The sequence below is a fragment of the Peromyscus maniculatus genome, chromosome 4, assembly GCF_049852395.1.
Source record: "Peromyscus maniculatus bairdii isolate BWxNUB_F1_BW_parent chromosome 4, HU_Pman_BW_mat_3.1, whole genome shotgun sequence".
NCBI classification, from domain to species: Eukaryota; Metazoa; Chordata; class Mammalia; order Rodentia; family Cricetidae; genus Peromyscus; species Peromyscus maniculatus.
In genome coordinates, this window is record NC_134855.1 from 99,755,096 (window position 1) to 99,779,834 (window position 24,739).

General features: G+C 39.5%; 1 protein-coding gene across 5 annotated transcripts in view; it reads left to right on the forward strand.

The window, feature by feature from the left end:
- Golm2 (golgi membrane protein 2) overlaps window positions 1-20,096 on the forward strand; it is an 81,419-nt gene extending 61,323 nt beyond the window's left edge. For 3 of the 5 annotated variants that reach the window (XM_076570474.1, XM_042276095.2, XM_042276096.2), the window contains 2 exons: window positions 9,836-10,003; window positions 17,792-20,096. In XM_076570474.1, coding sequence (XP_076426589.1) covers window positions 9,836-10,003; window positions 17,792-17,862 — 239 coding nt within the window. In that variant the 3' untranslated portion in view covers window positions 17,863-20,096. The remainder of the gene's footprint in view (window positions 1-9,835; window positions 10,004-17,791) is intronic. The other 2 variants (XM_042276097.2, XM_042276098.2) reach the window with 1 other exon arrangement.
- The last annotated feature ends 4,643 nt before the right edge of the window (window positions 20,097-24,739 follow it).

Genomic DNA, 24,739 nt, shown 5'->3' on the forward strand with positions numbered 1-24,739 from the left:
GTATCATTAATGTATATGAAGAACTGAAATCAATGTACTCAATTTTTTAAGAAAAAATGTATATGTTTTGCCTACATGCATGTATATGCACCATGTACACGCAGTGCCCCGAAGATAGTGTTCGCCTTTTAGAACTGGAGTTACAGGCAATTATAAGCCACTGTTTTAGTTCTGGGAGCAGAACCTGGGTCCTTTGCAAGAGTACCAAGTGCTCTAAACCACTCAATGTCTCTCCAGCCCTGAAAACACTGTTTTTAATTCACTGGACTTTATTTGTTATATGCCCTTTGTGGGATGATGGGAGCAGGGTCTTGCTGTATAGTTCAGGATGACCTAGAACTTGTAGTTCTCTCCCGTCTCAACATCCTGAGTGGTACAGGTGTGTACCACTACACCAGCTCTCTTACATACCTTTTGATCATTTTACTTATTTATTTTTTATGTGTATGGGTGTTTTGCCTGCATGTATGTCTGGGTACCCTTATGTACCTGGTGCCTGTGGAGGCAGAAGAGGGTATCACACCCATGGAACAAGTGTTACAGGCATTGTGAGCCACTACCTGGGTGCTGGGAATTCAACCCAAAGCCTCTAGAAGAGAAGCCATTTTAGCTGCTGAGGTATCTCTCCAACCCCTTAACCAACAATTTTGTATTTGTCATTAAACTTTACACACATACACACACACAGATACATACATATTCTTTGTATGTGTGCATCTGTGTGTGTGAATGTGGGCTCATGTGCCACAGTGCTTAAGTGGCCAGAGGACAACTTCAGGTTTGCTGCTCACCTCCCACTCTGGCTCTTCCCCCCACCGTGTTTGGGATAGGTGCTGCTTTATTGTTTTCCACTTTACACGTCAGGCTCGCCAGCTCTTGACCTTCTGGGAACTTGCCTGTCTGCCTGTCTCCCATCTACCCATAGGACTAACTAACAATGCTTGGTTATGTGTCTGGCTTTTACAGGGACCCTGGGTCTTGAGCATACATTTACTCACTGAGTCATCTGCCTTGTCCACATACACATTTTAACATCTATATTCCATTGTGCCTTTTACTCTTATTAAATAATTATTTCATATTTTCTTATTTTAGTTGTCATGATTATGACTTTGTTTTTTCCCAGATTATTTATTCCTCCTACTTTTGAGTATTTCTTCAAAGAATGAGATTACTGAGTCAAGTACTTGCTCAGCTTTGTGGCTGTTAGGTCATCACATTCTTCCTTAGAGCAGTTTGGCAGTCATGCAGCAGCTAGTGAATGTTACCTGTGACCTGTCTACACTGATTTGTATCTCTTAGAGGGTAGACGAACGATTCCTTCAGGGTGTTTGGTGGGTGGGGTGGAGGTGTAGCTCAGTAGTAGCACACTGCTCTAGCATATACAAGATCCTTGGTTCAGTCTCCAGCCCTTCATTCTGATGGACTGTTTTTTTAAGATTATTTTATAATTTTTGAGACAGGATCTCACTGTATTGCCTAGGCTGACCTGAACAGTAGTTCTTCACTGGACTCACATGATCCCCTTAGCCTGCTGAGCAGCCTGGCTGCCTATGTTATTTTATGTGAGGAATTTTATTTTAATGATTTCCTGCTATATACTCTATATGTTGATTTTTTTTAAACCACTTACCCTGAAAGTTTTATAGATTGTTTCTATATATTTATATGTATCTTTTAGAATAATTCAGATATTACCCTTTATTTATTTATTTATTTATTTATTTATTAAAAAAAATTCCTCTTTATTTATTATGCATACAGTGTTCTGTCTGCACACACCCCTGCAGGCCAGAAGAGGGCACCAGATCTCACTACAGATGGTTGTGAGCCACCATGTGGTTGCTGGGAATTGAACTCAGGACATTTGGAAGAACAAGCAGTGCTCTTAACCTCTAAGCCATCTCTCCAGCCCCCAGATATTACCCTTTAATAAATGACTTTTTAATGTTTATCCTACTCTGGTGCCTTTCCTGGTAGAAGGCTTTATTTATTTATGTATTTTCTTTAATTAATTGATTGATTGACTGATTTTTTTTAATGTGTATTTTGGGAGTAAAGTATGTACAGTGCCCACAGAGGCCAGAAGAGGATTCTGGGTGCTCTGGAACTGGAGTTACAGACAGTTATAAGCCACCATGTAGTTCTCATGCTGAGAACTGAACCCTCATCCTCTGGAAGAATCCTGAGCCTATTAAATTGTCATTCCCTAGTCTCTCCTAAGAGTCCCTGGCCACCACTAATCTGCTATTGTAGATATTTTTTTTTCTTTTTTCTTATAAAGGAAACATTTAATTGTGGTGGCTCGCTTACCGTTCAGAGGTGCAGTCCATCATGGTGGGGAGCATGGTGGTACGAGGCAGAGGTGGTGCTGGAGCTGAGAGTGCTACATCTTGCAGGCAACAGGAAGTCAACTGCCTATTGTAGATTTTTCAATAAACAGAATCATAAAATATGTGGCCTTAAACCAAGTGTGGTAGTACACTCCTGTGAGCCCAGCATCTGAGACGGAGAGGCAGAAGGATGTGACGTTCAAATTTCTACCAAATGAGAAGGTGCCCTTTAGTGCCTGGCTTCTTAGCATGTTTGGAGTCTCAGTGTGGTATAGCATGTATCACTGTTTATTCCTTTATAAGCTAGATAAAAATCGGTTTATGGATGCATTTTGTTTATTCATCTCTTGATGGGCACTTGATTTATTTTTACTTTTTGACTATTTTGAGTGCTGCCATGAAAATTGAAGCACAGGTTTCTTGCTAGACACCTGTTTTCAGCTTTGGGGGTGTGTACCTAGATGTGGAATTGCTGAGTCACATCATAACTCTATGTTTAGCTGTTTTCCATAACAGCTGCACCATTTTATTAATGCATTCTGCCTGTAATATGGAAGAGTTCCAGGGCAGGGGTATGGCTCAGTTGGTAGAATAGAATGCTTGCTTAGCATGCAGGAAGCCCAGTCCTGTTCTTGATTCTTTGTCAGCAGCACATAAAACCAGATGTACTTGTAATCTCAGCTTCCATAGTGAGTTGAAAGCCAGCTGAAACTACATTGAGACCCTGTCAAAAAAAAAAAAAAGGTTGCAGTTTCCCCAATCCCTTCTCCTTCCCTGCCTCTCTTTGTCTGGATGTGATGGGTTGTCTCCTCTTGTTTGTTTTCAGGCTGGGGGTCCCACCCACTGGATGTGATGAGTTGTCTCCTTCTCTCATTTGTTTGCGGACTGGGGTGGCACCCAGGCCTTGCACTGGCATCCTAGGCTTCAGTTCTTTTGGTTTTGATTTGTTTCCCTCAAGACTGAGCTCCTTGTGGTGTTCCATTTGTTTATCCTCTTTGAAGAAATGTCCATCCAAGTCCTTTGCCCAATTTTAAAATTGAATTTGGTTGTTGTTAAGTTGTAGGAATTTTTCTTTTTATTCATAAATTTCATTAAGAGTTTCTTATATATTGGGGATACTATAGCTATTAGATTTCTATATGTATTGAATGCTGTAACTTAGCTATACTGTCTGTAGTTTCTTTCTCTGTTTTTTGTTTGTTTGTTTTTGTTTTTTGAGACAGGATTTCTCTGTGTAGCCCTACCTCTGCAAGAATTTCAAGTGTTCTTAGCCATTCAGCCATCTCAGCTCCTTGTTGATGCTTTGAGACAGTCTTGTTTTGTAGCTCTGATAGGCCTGAAACACAAATCAGTCCCCAGGCCTCCTGAATGTTAAAATTACAGGCATGAGCCACCATTTAGAAACCCTTTACACTTACTTATTTCGTGTGTGCGTGTGTGTGCCACAGTGTGCATATGAGGGTCCAAGGACAACTTGGCAAAGTCAGTCCTCTTCTTGTGCCCTGGGGGTTCCAAGGACTGAATTGCCAGTCATTAAATTAAAAAGAGTGCTTTCAGGTAGTCCAGTAGAGGCATTTTCTCATTGAAGTTCCCTTTTCCTAGATAACTATAGCTGTATCAAGTTGAAAGAACAACCAGGATGGGGAAGTAGTCCTTGTGGTCTATTATTCACATATTAAATTGTCTTTCTTAAACCTTGGGTGGGCGTGGACAGGGATGTTGGCACACACCTTTGATCCCAGCACTTGAGGGGCAGGGACAGGCAGATCTCTGTGACTTTTGAGGTCATCCTAGTTTTCAAAGTGAGTTCTAGGCCAGCCACAGCATCATAGTGAGACGCTGTTTCATTTAAGATAATAATGAATTTCAGTGTTTTTGAGAATTTCATACAACGTGTTTTGATCATATTCAATACCACCCCCATACTCTTTGGATCCATCTTGTTCCCTTCCCACCCAATTTTGTCTTTCACATCGCCTGAATATTCTTGTATATATGGCCTTCTGCTGGAGTGTGGTTGACTTTCCATGGGACTACACTCTTAAAGAAAATTGATTTCTCCCTTTCCCAGCAGTTATCAATTGCCAGGAGTTCCTCAACTAGAGGTGGGACTTGATGCCTACCTGCCCTCTCCCTGTTGGGACTTGTTCGTGCTGTCAACAGCTGCCCTGTTTTGTCCAGAAGCTGCTGCTGTTCCCTTGTTGTCATGGGTCACCTCTGGCTCCACGCTTTCTTCCCCATCGTCTACAGTGACCCCTGAGCTTTGGAAGGAAGTGTTGTTCCTTTATACAGATCCCACTCAGGATTGGGCATTCTGCAGTATGATTCTCTGACCCTTGACCAGTTTGAGTATCTTTGTTCATCACCATCTACTACAAATCAGAACTTCACTGATGAGGGCTGAGAGATGCATTCATCTATGGATATCATGATAAGCCACTGGGGGTGGGTTCAGCACTATGTCTAGGAGAATAATAGCTGTAGGCTTTCCTGTAGGGCCTATGACCTGTGTAGCCACAGGTACTTGGCTCCAATAATAATGCCAGCTGTGGTTTCTTCTTGTGGAGCAGGCCTTGCACTCAATCAGAAAATGGTTACTCCCATGATGTTGATGACGCTGTTGCTGCAGTGGGCCTGTCTTGCCAGACCGTTCATTATGGTAGCTCACAGGGTTCACGGCTGGATGAGATTGATGATTACTTTCCTCCTCCAGTAACCTGCATAGCACCTTCCAGCACCATGAAAGCTTGCCAGTAGGGATGAAGCTTTCACATCTCCAGAATTTTACATTGTCAGTTTAAAGTATTACATTGTCCTTTAAAGTATTATTTTATATGTATGAAGACATATATTGTAGAGCATGATGTGCTGGAGTCCAGAGAGAACTTTATGGAGTTGGTTCTCTCTTTCCACCTTTTCCTGTGTTCTGGGGACTGAATTTAGGTTGCCCTCTTATGTAACAAATAAACTCCTTTACTCTCTGAGCCATTTCACCTGTCTGTCAATTCTAATTAGTATGTTTATCTGAGTCTGTGAGTTTGAGAACTACTGTTTTGCAATGGATTTGATCCTTAAAGTTTAAAAATGTTGGGATTTTTTTTCCCCTCAAAAAATTTTTACTTACAGTTATTATATTCTTTTTCTTTGAGGTGTTGTGACTTGAATCCAAGACCTTATAGAGGGTAGGCTTCTATATCCTGAGCCCCAGTTTATTAAGTTCTAATGAATAGTTTTCAGAAAACTTAATTTATGTTGAATTGAGACTGGTTTTGGTTTTTTTTTGTTGTTGTTGTTGTTTTGGGGTTTTTTGTTTTGTTTTGTTTTGTTTTTTGATTTTTCAAGAAAGGGTTTCTCTGTGTAGCTTTGCGCCTTTCCTGGATCTTGCCCTGTAGACCAGGCTGGCCTCGAACTCACAAAGATCCACCTGCCTCTGCCTCCCAAGTGCTGGGATTAAAGGTGTGCACCACCACCGCCCGGCAAATTGAGACTGTTTACTACTATTTTACTCAACAAAACCTGTTTACTATATCAATATTAATCATGATCTTTAATCTTTATATCCAAGACTCCATACTTCCTTGGCTTTTGGTAGTCTTATGATTCTCTCTGAAATTGTTGCTCTTTAAGTTCAGGAGATACTGTATATTTACTTTTTTCCTTGTTATTTCAAACTAGAATGTTTTTTTTTTCTTGTGTTTTGTTTTTGCATGTGTGCACGTGAGGGTACTGGCACATGTATGTGCATGCATATGGAGAACTGAAATTAACATGAGGCATCTTCCTGTGTCACTCTCTGTTGCTGAGGCTGAATCAATCACATCTAGTTTAGCTGGCCAGCTTGCCTCAGGGATCTTGTCTCTGCTACCTGTGTGCTGAGATTACAGGTGGTCACCTGAATTATGAGGTAGGTGCTGGGACCCTGAACCCCAGTTCCCACTCTTACATAGCAAACACGTTATTCAGTTATTCACTGAGACATCTCCCCAAGCCTTTGCTGTGTTTTCAACTATTACTGTATGTAGATAATTTAGCTTTTACAGAGACCCACTTGCCTCTACATTGTGAGTGCTTGGTACGTCTCAGTTTGTAGCTTTGTGCTACTATTTGCTCATGCATTCAGTCAATTCTTTTTTATAAGGATTTGTGAAGATACTTATTGCCAGTTGTGGAAATGATTTTCTAGAATTATTTTCATCATTCTTAACTCAAATTTCTTGCACCAACATTTCTGATAGTGTTTAAAATGTTAAATCTAATGTTTTTCTTTAAGCGTAAAACTGACCTTTGTGATTAAGTTTCCCTTTATTTAAAAAGTCTAATTTTTTAAAATGCTGTCTTGAGATCTGTAGATCTATGAGTTTTACTGCCATTTCCATTTATATACTCAGATAACATCAGCAGTATTCTTATTTTCATTCAGCTTTGTTTTCCAGAGGGTGAGCATCATTGAGTTTAAACTAAAGTTTATTTTAAAGTGTAGTTTTACCTTGTAATTTTCTTCCTTTTGGATTTTATATTAGTTACTTTCATTGGTATGACCACAACATCTTGTAAAGACAACTTAAGGAGGGAAATGTTTATTTTGGCTCATAGTTCGAGGAGACAGAGTCCATTATAGTGGAAAAGGCCTGTGGCAGGGGCCCGATCACAGTCAGAAAAGGTGGCAAAGGATGGATGCTGTGCTAGTAGCTTTCTCTTTTTCTTTCGGAGACCCTAGCCCTGGGATGGTTCTATCCACACTCAGGGTGGGCCTTCCTCTTCAGGTAAACCTTTTCTAGAAATGTCCTAGACACATCCAGAGGTCTATTTCCATCAGTGTAGAACATACTCTGAATCCAGTCAAGTGACAATGAAGATTAACCTTATATGACACAGCCTTATCATTTTCTCATTTGTTTTTGTCTTTGTTAATTTCTCTCTCTGTCTCTCTCTCTCTTTTTGTTTTGCTTTTTGTTTTTTGAGACAGGGTCTTTCCATGTAACTGTCTGTGTGGTTCATGCTATGTAGACCAGGCTAGCCTCCAACACAGAGATCTGTCTGCCTTTGCCTCCTGGGTACTGGGATTAACCAGATAACCAGATAGTCTTGTTAAGTTTTTATATCGTTGTCAACAATTTTCAATAATAGAATTATTAGTACTATACTTTCTGTGTACAAAGAACCGCCAGAGATGGTCTAAGATAGCACCACTTCTCAGAGAGGCGGTGGATGACAAAGAGCAACCACTGGTCAGATTGCTATGAAGATTGCAGGTCCTGACGTAGACCTCTTTTTACATGTACCTTAAAGCTTGAGAATGCTGCTTTGGGAACATGTTATCTGCTCAGCTGCGGGGGACAGAGTCCAGGTCATGCACCTGCTAGGCAAGTGTTCTGCTACCTACCAGCAGCTTTAAACCCAAGACTGTCACTTGGAAGTAGAGATATTCTTTAATATGCCTTTGTTCTGCTTTTAGCAAGCTCCTCCTTGTGTTTTGGAACTCTGTTGTACTGTCACATATTTGGTACAGTCCTAGTTTATGTCTGTACTATCTTGTCCACGTCGGTTTCTCTTCTCATACTACTTCAAGAGCATACTTTCATTAGTACATACAGCATGTCACACTGTTCTGTAATGGCTGTTTACTTTTCTCCCTTCTCTGCTGAAATGATAACATCAGTAGGGTGAGAGTGTATTACTTTGTGTTCTCCCAGCCTAGCAAGCATTTGCTAAATGCTGATAAAAATTGTCCTATCAGTATTTGAATTTTGTATTTCTTTAGATAAGCAATGAAATTATTTATTTAATACATAATCATACTTAATATACAACTAATGTTTTCATTTTATATTTTTTGGTGTAAGATTATTAGCACTAAACAGGGTTTCTGTGTGTAACAGCCCTAGCTGTCCTGGAACTAGCTCTATAGACCAGGCTGGCCCTGAACTCAGAGATCTGCCTTTTGTATTCTAGACAAGTGGTCTAACACTAAACTTGACTCCCAGCCCTCGTCTGTTTGTGGATTAGATCTTACTGTACCTGGAGTGTCTACTTTTACACTTTGGAATGCGTGTATTTGTGTATCAGGGAGAGAGAGTCAGGCAGGGCAGAAGACGGCCCGTTACCTGCTGAGCCATCTCACTGGCCCCATTTGTGCTTTTAATGTCCAGTAATTAAACAGCTTTTTCCGTGAGGTACTGTGTTTATTACCCTTCTTGAATTTTCAGTGTTATGAAAGTGTATAATGATTTGACATAGACCAACTTCCTTAAGCTCCATTGACATTTAAAAATCCTGACCTAGGAGATAGGAAGGGATAACCTAGGGTTTTTTTCAAGGCAAACTAGGAAGGATCTGATGTGTACTGTCTGCCCTACTTCCTTAAATGTTCGTGGCTGTGGCAAGTCAGTGTTACTAGAAGAGTTTGAAGTAGCCTTCAGATGGTGTTTGTCTTACAGCAAAGAGAACTTAGCTTTAAAAAGAGTCTCAAATTAGTCATGAATGATATATAGCAGTAAATAACTACAAATTTCAAGTGTGTATTATATTTACTCTCTCCCTAAAATGTCACTTTCAACCAGTACTTACAGTAATGAAATCATATGCCTTTAATCCCAGCACTCAGGAGGCAGAGGCAGGCAGAACTCTTGAGTTTTTTAGGCCAGCCTGGTATATAGGACAGGGACAACCAGGGCTACACAGAGAAACCCTGTCTCAAAAAAAAAAAAAAAAAAAAAGGAAGAAAGAAAGAAAGAAAGAAAGAAAGAAAGAAGGAAGGAAGGAAGGAAGGAAGGAAGGAAGGAAGGAAGGAAGGAAAGAAAGAAAGAAAGAAAGAAAGAAAGAAAGAAAGAAAGAAAGAAAGAAAGAAAGAAAGAAAGAAAGAAAGAAAGAAAGAAAGAAAGAAGAGGAAGGAAGAAAGGAAGGGGGGAGAGAGGAAGAGAGAGAGGTTGTAGGTCATTAGAAAGGATAGTCTAAACATGGCATCCTTTTCTTTAAGAAAACTTTCAAATCACCAACCTGAGCTACACAGACTTTCTCTCAACAAAGCAAAAACAAAAACACATTAATCTTTTTGTAGTCCTGGCTGTCCTGGAATTTGCTCTGTAGATCAGGCTGACCTTGAACTCAGAGATACTCCTGCCTCTGCTAAGTGCTAAGATTAAAGTGCTAAGATTAAAGATGTGCGCCACCACCACCTGCAGACAACATTATATCTTAACAGGAAACACTAAACACAGAAGCGAAATCGTTGAAAAAATTTTATTTGGGGGTACAAGCAGGGATAGAGTTGCTGCTACTCAGCCCACTATTCTCTTGAAGTATGATCATTAAACTTATTTTTTTAAAGGTATTTTGAGTCTTCATTCTTAATTACCTTTGTATAATCTTCATAAAATGTGTTCTTTTGTGACCAGTACCTGAAAGTTGCTGGGTTTCCCTTACCTACTTTCTCATCTGTCTTCAGTATAGGTCCCTTCTTTTCTGCTCTTTACTCTTGAATTAATCCTCTACCTACTTCACAGGCCGATTCTTTGATGAAAATGAATCCCCTGTTGATCCGCAGCATGGCTCTAAACTGGCGGATTATAATGGGGATGATGGTAACGTAGGTGAGTATGAGGCAGACAAGCAGGCTGAGCTGGCTTACAATGAGGAAGAAGATGGTGATGGTGGAGAGGAAGACGTCCAAGGTGAGCGTGGCCTGGCTTCCATGCTGTGACCGTGAAACTCACCTTTTAGGTTTTTGGTTGAATTTGTGTAGAATTTCCCCCACTTACAATCATAGCAGTAGCTTAATCTTAACTCAAGAGATTCTGTGTAATTTTTCAGTTTTGAGAACTATTTTATGATAGTAAACGTTTAGCTATGAGTAATTGGAAGGGTCTTTATTTTCATTTTTAGATTGTCTTATATATATATATATATTATTGATGTAGTGATAATTTGAAATGCTGAGTCCTCAAAATTTTTACGATTAAATTGTTTGAAATGACTCTAGGCTAAGGCAAATACTTCCACAAAGTATCTTTTTTTAAATCTCATTGGAGAATACTTATGATTGTAAGTATATACAAGTATTGCCCAGACAGCCTTTTTGTTAAAGCAAAGCCACAACGGAAATGGTCTCCTTAAGGAACAGAAATTTACTCTGCTGCTGATCGGACATGACAAGGCAAAGTGTTCTGAGAACTTTAACCTTTATATTTAATGCAGGGTTTGTAAGATTTAGCTTCATGTTTAATACACAGATTCAACACATTTTTTCTTGTTAACTATTGCTTCTGAGCTTTTAACGTGGTGAAAGTTTAGAATCTTACCTGCGTGCATGGCTCAGACCACACTGCTGTGCTGTAATGAGGCTTTGGGATTCTTTTCTGCCTGCTTGTGTTCAGTAGTATTTATGGAGTTTTAAAGTCTTTTCTATTAAAGTTGCCTATGATCTTAGGGTATAAAATATAAGATTTTTGTAATACAATGCATGAGTTTTCTGGGGTAACCAGTTTTGATTTCTTACTTCTTTTTATAGTTATAAATTTTACTTAGGTTCAAGACAAGAATTATTTTTTTAAACTTAGAAAATAATATAATTGCCCTGGAATACTATATAGTTAGTATAAAAGGAAAAAGCTAGTGATCTGACTCCCTAGGCATTATTTTGTGGTCCACTCTGGTTTGGGTATAAATATAGTTATTTGTAAAAAAAAAAAAAAGGGGGGGGGAGATTAATAGGTACTGGAAGTTCTATTAGGACATCATCTCATCCTTCTCTCATAAAGTTTTCCTTTTCTCATTGCTTTTGTGATTTTATTGGATTATATTTGTTTGTCTTTATCTGTAACGCGTGATGCCTTTTTTCATGCACCTGTCATGTCACCAATCAGATTGTAAACTCGTGAGGAACAGGAATTTTCACTTGTTTTACCTTTCACTTTAGTTGTGTTCTTTGTTGTGCCTGCTCCCCCATAACGTTTGTACTCAGGGCCACAGCGTGCTACTGACTGACTGACTGCCAATGCTGGGCTTTCTCATGGGCTCTGTTCTTGTCACCGACTGGATGAATGCTCTTCAACTGGTCACAGCTTGCTTGTTTGCACTTGGAGGAGTTTTTGTCCCCCTTAAGGATCTCTATCGTTTAACTAAATAATTTTGAGGTTTTTTATGAGATGGTTAATTTCAAGTATTATTAATAATTCTTACATTTTTGCCTGTTTTGAGCCTGATGATTTTTAATCACAGAATTTCATTTAATATTTGTATCGGTTTTATGCACATGAGAGATTTATCTTCAGTGACTTCTCTCTCCTTCTTGTATCATCCCCACATCCATTTCTTATTACTGCTGTGCTTTTCCTTACACACACACACACACACACACACACACACACACACACACACACACACACTCACACACACACACAATAAGTAAAAAATAAAATAAAATAAATTCATTGGTTCTAAGGAATGTAAGAGGCCTAAGGTATTTTCAGTGAAGTAGGGAGGTGGTTTTTTCCCCCCTTAGGATCTCTTGTAACCCAGGCTCACCCTTGGTATATAGTTGAGGGCAGCCTTGAACTCTTGATCCTCCTGCCTCCATCTCCCAAGTGCTGAATCACAAGCATATGCCAACACATCCAGCTTTTGTGGTGCTGGGGGAGAAACCCGGGGCCTCACAGGTAGTAGGTGAGCACTCTACCAACTAAGCCACATCCCCAGTTCTAAATTTTTTACTTCAGTATTTTCAAGTAAATCTTACTTGAGTTGAGAGTTGCTACTTAATGTTTATCTTATTTGGTATCCACTAGTAATAGTAGAGACTCATCACAGATCAGAAATAAGCAGGAACAGCAGCCCCAGTAAAGGGAAATAAATTGAATAAACTGACTATAACGGAAGTATTTTAAAGACCTAAAATAATTTCAGAAGTATTTGTAAGATTAGGTTCATTATTAACTGTCCAAAGGGCAGGGGAGGTAGGGAGACTTAGCCACAACTTAACAAGTTAGATTCCAGGTGTTATTGCAAGGTCAGAATTGGCAGAGTTGAAATCATTTTGTCACTGTGTCAGTATAATTATAATGCTTTTACAGCCCAAGCAGGTCTTAAAATTGAGTGAGTAGTGGGGGCTGGAGGACAAAACCACGTGTTGGACTTAGAGTTAAATCACATAGATATTCTGTGCAGTTTTGTCATCTAGAACTAAAATGTGGCCCTCATACAATTCTGATTTCAAAATGCCTGAGGCACTCTACTCCCAAACTCAAGAAAGAGAAATATTTTTGCCACTGTTGGAATCTTATGACCAAAAATAAAAACAAACAAACCCTGAAGTGTGGCTGAGCATGGTGGCCCACACACATAATCCCAGCACTCAGGAAGCTGAGACAGGATAACAGAGAGAGCGCCAGGCTATTCTGAGCTACAGAACCACCCCTTTTCTTTTGCTTTAAGTTTTTCGATATTTTATGTGTGTGTCTGTTTTGGCTGCTTGTGTGTCTGGTGCCAGAAGAGAACAGAAGTGGGTGTTGTATCCCCTGGAACTGGAGTTACAGATGGTTGTGAGCCACCATGTAGGTACAGAGAATTGAACCTGGGTCCCCTAGAAGAGCAGCTAGTGCTCTTACTGCTGAGCAATCTCTCCAGCACCAAGACAAAGAAAGGAGGAGGAAGGAGAGCCTTCAGAAGCATCGGTAAGGTTCTTCAGGCATGGTCTGCTCTGCTGAGTGGGGATCAGTTTCTTGAGGCATGAGGTATAAAGGGTTAGAGACTCCAGCTGAAGCCTAGATTCTGTTAAATACACTCTGACTGGGATCTCAAACAAGTCAGGATTGGGAAATGGCAGCTTTGGCCAATAGGAAGCTAAAGCATTCCAGCCTTACTCTGTTCGTGCATACTGACACTGGAGTCAGCACTATTACTGCTACCTCCAGTGTTGGCTTATAGAATTAAATAAGGCCTCATTTTCCTGTGTTGATAATAATGACATTTTTATTTCAAATTCTTAGAGTATCCTAAAGGAAATAATTTATTTGCATTAGTATAAAAATTTGAAAAGAGTAACTCTGGAAACACTGCCTCTGATAGATAACAAATCTTTTAGTTTATTCTTTTTCTTTGTTTGTTTTGCTTTGCTTTGCTTTTCAAGACAGGGTTTTTCTGTGTAGCCCCAGCTATCCTGGAACTCACTCTATAGACCAGGCTGGCCTCAAACTCAAAGAGATCCACCTGCCTCTGCCTCCCAAGTGCTGGAATTAAAGGCGTGTGCCACCGTTGCCCAGCGGGATTTCATTCTTTATTCTTATAAGAAGGTGGAAACTTGGGCTGGAGAGATGGCTCAGAGGTTAAGAGCACTGGCTGCTCATCCAGAGGTCCTGAGTTCAATTCCCAGCAACCACATGGTGGCTCACAATCATCAATAGTGAGATCTGGTGCCCTCTTCTGACACACAGGCATAATGTATACATAATAAATAAATCTTAAAAAAAAAAAAAAAGAAAAAGAAAAAGGTAGAAACTTGGGGCTGGAGAGATGGCTCAGCTGTTCTTCAGAGGACCTGGGTTCAATGCCCAACATCCACATGGTAGTTCACAGCCATTTGTAATTCCAGTTCCAGGGGATCCAACATCCTCTTCTGGCCTCCAGCCCATGTAGGTTGGGCACAGACAAAACTCTCACATACATAAAATTTTTAAAGATTTCTTATTTTTAAGTGTGTGTGGTTTGTGTGTGTCTTTGTCATCAGATCTCCTGGTACTAGAGTTACAGATAATTGTAAGCCACCTGTTGGGGGTGCTGAGAACTGAACTCAGGACCTCTGGAAGAGCAGCAAGTGCTCTTAACTGCTGAACTATCTTTCCAGGTCAAAAATAAAAATCTTTTTTAAAAGAAGGTAAAAATTTGTAAATTTCCTTTACTCTTTAATCGCAAAGAAGTTCCCAGTTTATTTGTAAACAATAAACAGTAAGCACTGTTTATATACAGAAGCTTAGCCAAGTATTTCATCCCAGTGATGAAAAGCCTGGATTCTAATTCTCTCTCATAATTCCCACAACTATAAAGCAGAAGTACATGTACTTATCTAGCAGAAGTTGTATTGACTATATGATATCAATCAGCACTTAAAACAGAGTACTTCATTCTATAAAGCACTGTCTAAGTGTTTGCTCAATAATTTTTTTAAATAAAAGAAAAGCTAGAATTTTCTCTCTGGATTGCTTCCTTTTGAAAGATAGTTGTCCTCTGCCCTGTGGGTGAGCTTGTGACTTTGTGGGGCCTCAGTGTCTGAGGAGCTTTTTAGCTGCTAGTCCTTTCTTACATCACTGACATCACAAATGATGGGTATCTCTCTGGTTATATTTCCTTGGTTGTTTCCTCATGGTTAAGGCCTGTGAAATTCTTGAAGTCAGTGTATAAGCATCATATCAAAATTGTGCTAAAGTGGGACTGGAGCTCAGTGGTAGAGTGCTTGTCCAGCCCCTGAGATTAGTCCTTAGTTACAATGTGCACACATGTACAAGTAAAGAGCATAGATTTAGTTTACCTAACTTCATATTTATAGAGGACTTTGCAAACAGAAACTGCAGGTATGTCATTTTATTCTGAAATAGGACAGTTCTTGTTGTACTGAGAAGGTACAATGCAGGTCCAAAGAATAGGAACTAGACTGTGTTTTGATCCAATAACAAATTTCAGTGTTTTCTGTTCCTAGAACCTTTGCTTTTATCTCATTTTCTCTTTGTATTTATTCATATAAAAATTCAGAAAAGTAACAACATTTTTTCTGCAATAACTTTTGTGTTGACTTTCTCAAAATGTTCCATTGCTCCATAGTGATTGTCTTCATTTAATTACTAATGTCTTGGAAGATGTGTTCAAAGGCATAGATTGAGGCCTCATAACTTAGGTTCTCCAGAGGGCATTCTGGAAAAGTGTCCATGATTCTTTCCCCTTTTAAAACCAAAGATAGTTTTGGTATATTTTTTTCTAAGTGTGGTTTTCGATTTTGTTTTTTATAAGAAAGTGATTTTCATAATTATAACACACAAATGTGAATATAGTATAACTTAAGCCTTTACAAATGTTATAATAGATCCTGGTGCATTTTACTTTAGAGATATGTGATCATCAAGCAAGGCCTGGTGGCACAGGCCTCTAATCCCAGCTCTTGTGTAGACAGAGGACAGGGGATTGCAAGTTCAAAACCAGCCTGTGCAACTTTTAGTGAGATGCTGTCTCAAAAAGTAAAAGCAGTCTAGGGGGATGGCACAGTGAGCAGAGCCCTGGGTACATGTGTAGCACTACAAAACAGATGAAAAACGGATGAGCCAACATATATAAACAGGCTGAGGATGTAGTTCAGTGGTAGAGCACTTGACAAGTTCAGTCCATTAGCACTCCCTCCTAAAAAACAAAAAAGTAATCAGTTTTAAGAATATGGTACAAAGTTGGCTTGTTTGTCTTAAAAGATCAAGATAGCACATGGAAGGTTGAAACAGGAAGATTGTGAGTTCAAGGCCATCCTGAGCTACATAGTAAAATTGTCTCAAAAACAAACTGTTGGATCTGGGAAGAGTTGAGGTGGGGAGTGGGAGTCAATATGATCAAAATACATGTATGAAATTTTCAAAAAGAATTAATAAAAAAACTTTAATTCAGTATAATTAAGATTCAAAGATGATCCCTAATTTATAATGGTCCAGTGTATGATTTTTCAGCTTTCCAATAGTAAAGGGACAATTCCACAGGAGTCTGCTTAAGGACTATTAGGGAATTTATTAGGATATAAATTGAGGAAATACGCTCATGAACACAGAACTGAGTAGACAGCTGAAGTCATCCTCTGATCTGTCCGGGAGCAAATCCACCTGGCGTTTGATCACACCAGGAAGCAGGAAACAGAGAGAAGGAACCTTGTGACCCCCTCTCCCTTTCCTTTCAAGAGGTCCTGTACAATGGCAAGCAGCACCACCTCCTTCCGGCCATATAGCCTAAGGTCATGAGCGGAGCAAATACCACTTCACAATAGTACATACAAAAGCATGCAGGCACTCTGCTCTTCATTTTCAGTATGGTATTCAATAAATCATGGGAGATACCAAAAAATAAATAATAAAATGAGGCATTGAACAAAGAGAGCCACCTCCTAGGGCTCTACTTAAACTTCTTTTCATTCTTTTCTTCTTCTTTGGTTTTTGGTTTTCTTTTTTTCTTTGGTTTTTTTTCAGGGTTTCTCTGTGTAGCTTTGCGCCTTTCCTGGAACTCACTTGGTAGCCCAGGCTGGCCTCGAACTCACAGAGATCCACCTGGCTCTGCCTCCCGAGTACTGGGATTAAAGGCTTGCGCCACCACCACCCGGCCTTGTTTTTCGTTTTTGGAGACAGAGTTTCTCTTTGTAGCCTTGGCTGTCCTGGACTCAGTCTGTAGCCCAGGCTGGCCTTGAACTCACAGAGATCTGCCTGCCTCTACCTCCCAAGTGCTGGGACTAAAGGCATGTGCCACTACCACCTGGCTCTTCCTCTCATTCTTATTGTAACATAATTTTAGTTATTTTGAGCAGTTATATTTAATTTTTTTATTTTTTTTAAAGGGCTTGTTATTGAGATAAACCAACAGCACAAAAAGGGCAGCTGACATATAAGGAGACTATAGCCAGAGAAGTCATTACTGCAAGGCACTCATTAGTCATTTAATACAGCTGTTCAAAGAGGCTTTGAGGGGCTAACAAATATGTTTTTGTTTTGTTTTGTTTTTTCTAAGGAAGAGTTAAGTTTTGGTTAGTGTGCTACATTTAAAAAGTCAAGAGAAAGCTATTTGTAGAGAACTTCACTGAAGTGTTCTGTGTTGGGACTGAGAACTTATATGCTCTTATTTTCTGATTTTTTTCATGACCACTATAGATTATCTTTATAATTTGAGATGATGGTGGTGGGTTTTTGAGAGTGTCTCCAATAGCCTTCGGCCATCCTGGAACTGGCCCTGGAGTTAGGAATGACCTGAAAGTCTGACCTCATGCACAACACTAGCTCTTCAGTCCTGGGGATTCCTAACGTTTTGTTAGCTCTATCTATTGTACATTTGTCTGTACATACATGTCAGAGATGGTTCTTGTTTTCTTTTTAGGTTGAGGATGGTTGCTATGTTTTGTTTCTTTGAGATAGGTCTCATGTAGCCCAGGTTAACCTCAAGCTCTCTATGTAGTCCAAGTCTTGAACTCCTGATCCTTCTGCCTCCAATTCTGCCCTAGTGCTGGGATTACAGGTGTGAGCCACCATGCCCAACTCAGAATGTTTGTTGAAATTAAGTCTCGCAGAGTAGTGATCGACTTTTCACTCTTCAGCCATGGGCCAAGAAACAGTACAGTTCAGATAACAGAGAAGAAAGTAGAAAGATTGCGGTAAAGCTGAAAACCTGGAGACAGTGTGAAGCTGTCTGGCTGCGGCAACTTTGGACCCTGTTCTTGATATATATTATTTTGTTTGCAGATGATGAAGAACGAGAGCTTCAGATGGATCCTGCAGACTATGGCAAACAGCGCTTCAATGATGTCCTTTAAGTCTAAGGGATGCTCAAAACCCAAAGTGCTGCGCAGTGAATCATCTCTACTTGTCAATTTTGACTTCTGTTGTAAAGATCAGTCGTCGTATCAGTTGTAAAGATACATTGAGATAGATTTAAGGAAATTTTAATGAAGGAATGTACCAATGTACATATGTGAACTTTTTCATATTGTATTATCAAAGCAGATACTTTTTTGGTTACAACACAGCTGAGCCAAAAACAGTTAATCTTTGCATTTAAAGCAAACTAATGTAAATTTCACATTTTATTGAACCTAATTTTTTTTCACAAAAAGACAAACGGGAACAAATGTTTGTACAGGTTATATGCTGCACATAGTGTAATGGCAGTGAGAAGTTAGTTACTCAGCTGAAAACTCTAAACACTAATACGTTTTTGTTACCCGCCCCCCCAGGTGTCCTCTACTGCCCCTCATTTCACACTCTTTAAAGAGTTACACTAGAATAGTTACACACAAAGGTGGGGACCTAGATGCCAAACAGTGGGCAATGTGTGTACAGAATGACCTCCCTGCTCCTTTTATTTTACTCAAGGAAAGTCCAAGTCATCATAACAATATTTATGTTATTCCTTACTTAGTTCTTGAAGTTGCGGAATGCATGATTGACAATGAATTTTTATTTTTTCAAGTAATGCCAGTACTGTTTAACTGTAGTCAGCACTGGCTAAAATTGGTTATATTTTCAGAGTTGAATCTGGTGAGTATATTCACCGTTTACATGACAGATCCTGAAAGGGACGAAATCCACCTTGAAATGAGGCTGCGATCAGTACAGCAAAGCCTTTCTAGTAGTTTTAATGATTGTATTTGATTAGACTTTTCCAGGACTACTAAGTAAGGGACTTTAACAGGTTTTTATTAAGGAATGGATGAATAGAAGTACTGTGAAGTCTACAGCTGTTTTATTGAAATAGCCGAAAACTTTGTAATAAAAATGAATATTTGTAATTCATGTTAGTTAAGAACCCACCAAGCTCATTTGCTAGACTTACTGAATTATTTTCAGTGTATTGTGTCTTTTGCCGTTATTTCATTAGGATGTATAAGCTAGCTAATCCTTCTTTTCTGGTTTCAAGCACTTTTAATTTTTTTTAGTGTTCCCTAAAAATGAAAGGTATTGATGATAAGGGGGGAATGTAAGGCTGTAAACCCCGTTTTTTAGAAGGGCTGCTTTAATTGTACATAAACATGAACTACTGGGAGTGATATGGCTCAGTGGTGTGAGGCCTAGGTTTGATTCCCAGCACTGAAAATGACAACAAAGTAAACACACATGAAAAGCCCCCACACTAAGGCTCTGTTCAAAATACTAATCTATAGAAGAAATGATTGTTCACTTACTGAGAGACTTAAGTTCTTATAATTCAGTCCAAAGTTACTTAATGGCCAGGAAAAGATGGAGTGATTTATTAAAATTTGTTTTTCCACTATATCAGATTATCCAGTGTTGAGGAGGCAGAGACAGATGGGTCCGTGGAGCTCGCTGGCCAGCCATCCTGGCCTAATTAGCAAGTTCCAGGACCCAGTAAGGGACAGCTTGTGAGGAACACCCCACACACACAGGTTGACCTCTGGCCTTCCTATATATGCACCTACACCTGCCCGCACGTAACTGCTTGTGCACACAGAGACTCTAATACACACACCAAGAAACCAAACAGTTCATACTTCGGTTGTCAGTAAAGTCAAGCCTCCGGTAAAAAAGTATGATGACTATATTAAAATGTAGTCAAAGGGAGTGATGCACATCCACAGCAGTTAGCAGGAGGAGCCAAATCTACAAATGCCTAGAGATACTTCATACTTGATATTGTAGAACTGGATAGACAAAAGCATAAGGTCTCCTGCCAATTCCATTGTCATAAAAATGGTCAGTTGGTTGTATGGTAACTATCGATACACAGCAAAAACTTCATTTAGCAGCCTAGACATTTTATAAACTGGGGAATGTTGGACCAACTGATATTTCTGACTGTATTAACATTGTAGTGCTGTAAAGTACTATGTGGATCTCTTTAAATTGTGACATTCTACAGTCTGTATTAGACATGGTATTTTGTTTTGTTTACAGTGTTTTACTTCTGCCTTAAGAATTAGGGTTGTTTGTTTTGTTTTAATGTATTTTTGCCCTGAATTAAGTGTTAATTTGACAGGAACGCTGCTTTTAAAAATCTTACTGGGTTCTAATAAATTAAAAGTTAAACTTGTTTCACGGTTTTGATTTTGCTAGATATATATAAAATTACATGAATGTAAACATTTGCATCTTGACACTGAAATTTGAATAACTGTTAGCATTTATTTTAAGTTAAACTGAACTACATGAGTAGGGTTGTTTACAGTAGGGCCAACTTATTTGGCAAAGGTAGAAAGTCTTCTTTGTGAATAAGTAAATAAGATGGACAAGGTCTGTTCTAGAGCTTACATTCAAATGGAAGCAGTCAGCACCCAAATGAATCATACAAAATATAAAATGGAGAGATTGGAAAATGGGGGGGTCCTTTACCTGGGGAGGAAGGTTAAGTAACACTAAGTATATTTCAGATAGACACACTGGGCCTGGGTTTGGCTTTTGAAACCTCAAAGCCCACCCCCAGTGACATACCTCTTCCAACAAATGTTGTCCACACCTTCTAATAGTTCCATTCCCTGGTGACCAAGCATTCAAATCTATGAGTCTGTGGGGGCCATCCTCCTTCAAACCACCACATAAATGTACACACACACACACACACACACACACACACACACACACACACGGGGTGGGGGTGGGAGGATTGTTTAAAGAAGTTGTGTCACTTGGGGCAATGATGATTCCTGAAAGAGCCTTGGACTATCTAACAAAAACCCTAATACTATGCATGAGAAACCCCTCTCAACTTGTTGAGTAAGGGACTTCCAAGAGACAAAACAATATAGGCTCTTGCTGTTGCCCTGGTTGTCTGTCATTCCTGAAGACTTGATACACCTCAGATAGAACTTGGAGTAATGGAACTGATCTAGAAACCTCCTCCCTGGGGAATGGCTGTCATAGTATCAGTGCTGTGCAGGCTGCCAAGGAAGAGCAGCACTGGGTAGTCCTACCCAGCTGTAAAGCCTATGAACCACAATTACTGGACTGGCAACATATCTACAATGGTAAAATAATGGCATATACCTGGACGTTTCTCTCCTGCCTGGCAGTTCCCAAATAACCAGTCAGAGGCTTAACATTAATTATAAATGCTCAGCCAGTGCATTATTACTAACTAGCTCTTACACTTAACCCATAATTCTTATCTATAGCCACGTGACTTGGTACCTTTTCTCAGAACATTCTCATCTTGCTTCCTCTGTGTCTGGCTCACGACTCCTGACCCCACCCTTCCTCTTCCCAGAGTTCTCCTAGTCTGGCTTTCCTGCCTAACTTCTTGTCCAGCTATTGGCCTGTCAGCTTTTTATTAGCAAGTGAGAGTAATACACATTCATAATGTAGAAGAGGATTGTTCAACAACATTTCCCCATTTCTGTCTAATCAAAAAGGAAAGTTTATAACTTTAACGTAATAAAATTACATAAAACAGTTATCAAGCAAGAATTACAGTTACAATATCTGGGCTATTTGTATTTGGTAAAATTAAAATATCTTTCCTGTTTTCGTGAGTCTAAAGTTTTGTGTCTAATTTACTTTCTATTATAACTAAAGAAAACTATAATTATAACTATTTAGTCTTCAATTCCATCAAAGACCCAAGAAGGATATAATATCTAAGTAAATAGGAAGTGCATTCCAAAACTCTAGAAATGACAGAAATATCTGACTGCCTTGACAGTTACCCAAAGTTTCTCTGTAACTTTCGGGCATCCAACTTTGGCTTATAGGCCTAGAATATCTGACAGACTTTTTACAAAAGCCGGAAAATTTGAGGGGCTGTCCTACGCTGTCTTGGCAAAGTTCAGCAGTCTCTGTGTCCTGCTTTTCCAGGTTGGGCAGCATACTTATTGTCAGCAGTTGCGGCAAGGGCAGTTTATTTGCCCGCATGACTAGCTTTTGCCATAAAGCAAACTCCACATGGAGTTTCTTCAATGCCCATCATTCTCTTTGAAGTAATTGGTGCTGCCAGGAGCAGAGGGTCTCACTGTTGAAAAAAGTCTGTTTTTAAAATATTTTAAGAACTGGGTGCATGCCTTTAATCCTAACACTTGGGAGGCAGAGGTAGGCGAATCTCTTATGAGTTCGAGGCCAGCCTGGGCTACAGAGTGAGTTCCAGGAAAGGCACAAAGCTACACAGAGAAACCCTGTCTCAAAAAACCAAAAAAATAAATAAAATATTTTAAATGACATATTCTGTAGGTCTTTGAAGTGTTTGAAGATTGCTTATCTGAAATACATCTCTATATGATCTTGAAAACATACCTAATGACTATAAATTTGCTATTATAAATGACTATTAATCTGGATTTCTTAATTATATATTTCATTTTTAAATGAGCTGCATAAACGTAATACCCTAAGCAAGAGTAGAAATATATAAGTATAACAAAATTAACTTTAAATTTTTATCAATAAACCAAAATCCATACTAATGTAAAATATATAAGATTAATAGTTGTTTTTTGAGTTAAAGTAGATTCAATAATCTACCCTTCCCTCCCACCCCCATCGTTTCTATATCATATCCCCCTTTGTTTTAGAAAGAGAGTGACTAGGACCAATAACAATTTGTAACCAACCTCCCTTAAGTGAAAACAAACATTTATAACCAATATTTTGGGAATGTGGGTGTAATTCTCTAGGCTACTTCCTGTTGATTGGGGGTGCTAATAATCTTTGGGGGGCCCTGAGAAAACTTAGGATTATGGTCAAGCCCTGACTGGAGTAGTCTGTGAGGCTGGCTCATCTCAGCCAGCAGCCTTGAAGCTGTTCTGCATGCAGAACTCAGAAAACTGCAATAGAGGTGCTCTGAAATGCTGGATCATCTGGGCCATTCATTTTTATTGGTGTCTGGTCCCCTTGTTCTGAAAATAAATAAACTGTTGTTGTTGTTTTTTGTTTGTTTGTTTTTGTTTTTCAAGACAGGGTTTCTTTGTGTAACAGTGCTAGCTGTCCTGGAACTTGCTCTATAGACCAGGCTGGCCTTGAACTCACAGAGATCCGTCTGGCTCTGCCTCCTGAGTGCTGGGATTAAAGGCATGCACCACCACTGCCCAGCAATATATAAACTTTTAAAAGTAACATATATATCTGTATTAATATAAATATAAACTGTATTGTACACAAGCCAGCCAAAGATAATTTTTTGTTTTATGTTTAAGCAGCTAAAATATACATCATGTGTATTGTAGTTGCTTTAGGTTTATTTTTCCATGTCTGTAGTCAGGATTTTCATGGGTCTTCCTTAATCAAACCTGATCTTGCCAATCCTGGAATTAATCCATAGATGCTCACCTTCTGTGGAAACAAAAGCAGAACCTCCTTTCCAAAGCAGCACATCCCCAGACTCAAATTTTGAAGTCAAGATATTTTTTAAATACATAAGTTGGTTTAACCTAGCAGTCCCCTAGCTCATTAACAGTCAAAAAATCCAAAGGAAACACAACAACATACATAATCCGAACCCCCTACTTTCCATCCTCATGTGGCTCATTATCCTTATATTCTTTTTTTTTTTAAATTTATTTGTTAATTATGTATACTGTGTTCTGCCCACGTGTGTCCCTGCAGGCCAGAAGAGAGCACCAGGTCTCATTACAGGTGGTTGTGAGCCACCATGTGGTTGCTGGGAATTGAACTCAGGACCTCTGGAAAAGCAGTCAGTGCTCTTAACCACTGAGCCATCTCTCCAGTCCTATCTTTATATTCTTGACTCCCCTTTTTAAGGACTTTATTATTTTAAATCTATAATTTAAGGCTGTATATTTTCTCTTTTCTCTCTCAAGCCTAAGCCTATCTTTGAAATACTCTGTAACCTGTGTAGAGGCCTTTCTGTCTGAGTCTGTTTTTACTGTTTCTTTTTTTTTTTAATATTTTTATTTTATAATTAACTTAATTTCACATATCAGCCACAGATTCCCCCGTCGAGGCTCCAAGTGGAGCTCTGGGAGTCCAAACGGTGAGAGAGAGGAGGGATTGTCTGAGCAAGAGATATTGAGACCATGACTGGAAAAAGCACAGGGACAAATAGCCAAACTAACTAGTGGAAACACATGAACTATGAACCAATGGCTGAGGAGCCCCCATGGAACTGGACCAAGGCCCTCTAGATAAGTGAGACAGTTGATTAGCTTGAACTGTTTGGGAGGCTCCCAGGCAGTGGAGCCGGGACCCATCCTTGGTACATGGGCTGGCTTATTGGAGCCTGGGGCCTATGCTGGTATACTTTGCTCACAGGGAGGAGGGGACTGGACCTGCCTCGGCTGAGTTTACTGTGTTTCTTAACCCTTTTTTTGAGCAAAAGCTAAATCTACTTCGCAGCACTGTGCCACTTTGTAGATGTAACCAACCGTCTTATTAAATAAGAAACACAGAACCAATGTAAAAGAGAAAGCCGAGAGGTCAGAGCTCAGAGCTAAAATCTCACCCTTCCTCCTGCAAGCTCCTAGCTTCCCGAAAAGAGAGCTATTTCCTGTTTGTTCGTCTTTTCATAGTATTTTGTTCTGCCTTCTCATTGGTTGTAAACCCAAACACGTGACTGCCTCGTCACTGTCTGTATGTACAGCCCCCCAGGTCTTAAAGGCATATGTCTCCAATGCTGGCTGTATCCCTGAATACACAGAGATCTATGGGATTAAAGGCATGTGCCACCACCGCCACACTCTGTCTATGGCTCTAATAGCTCTGACCCCTGGGCAACTTTATTTATTAACATAC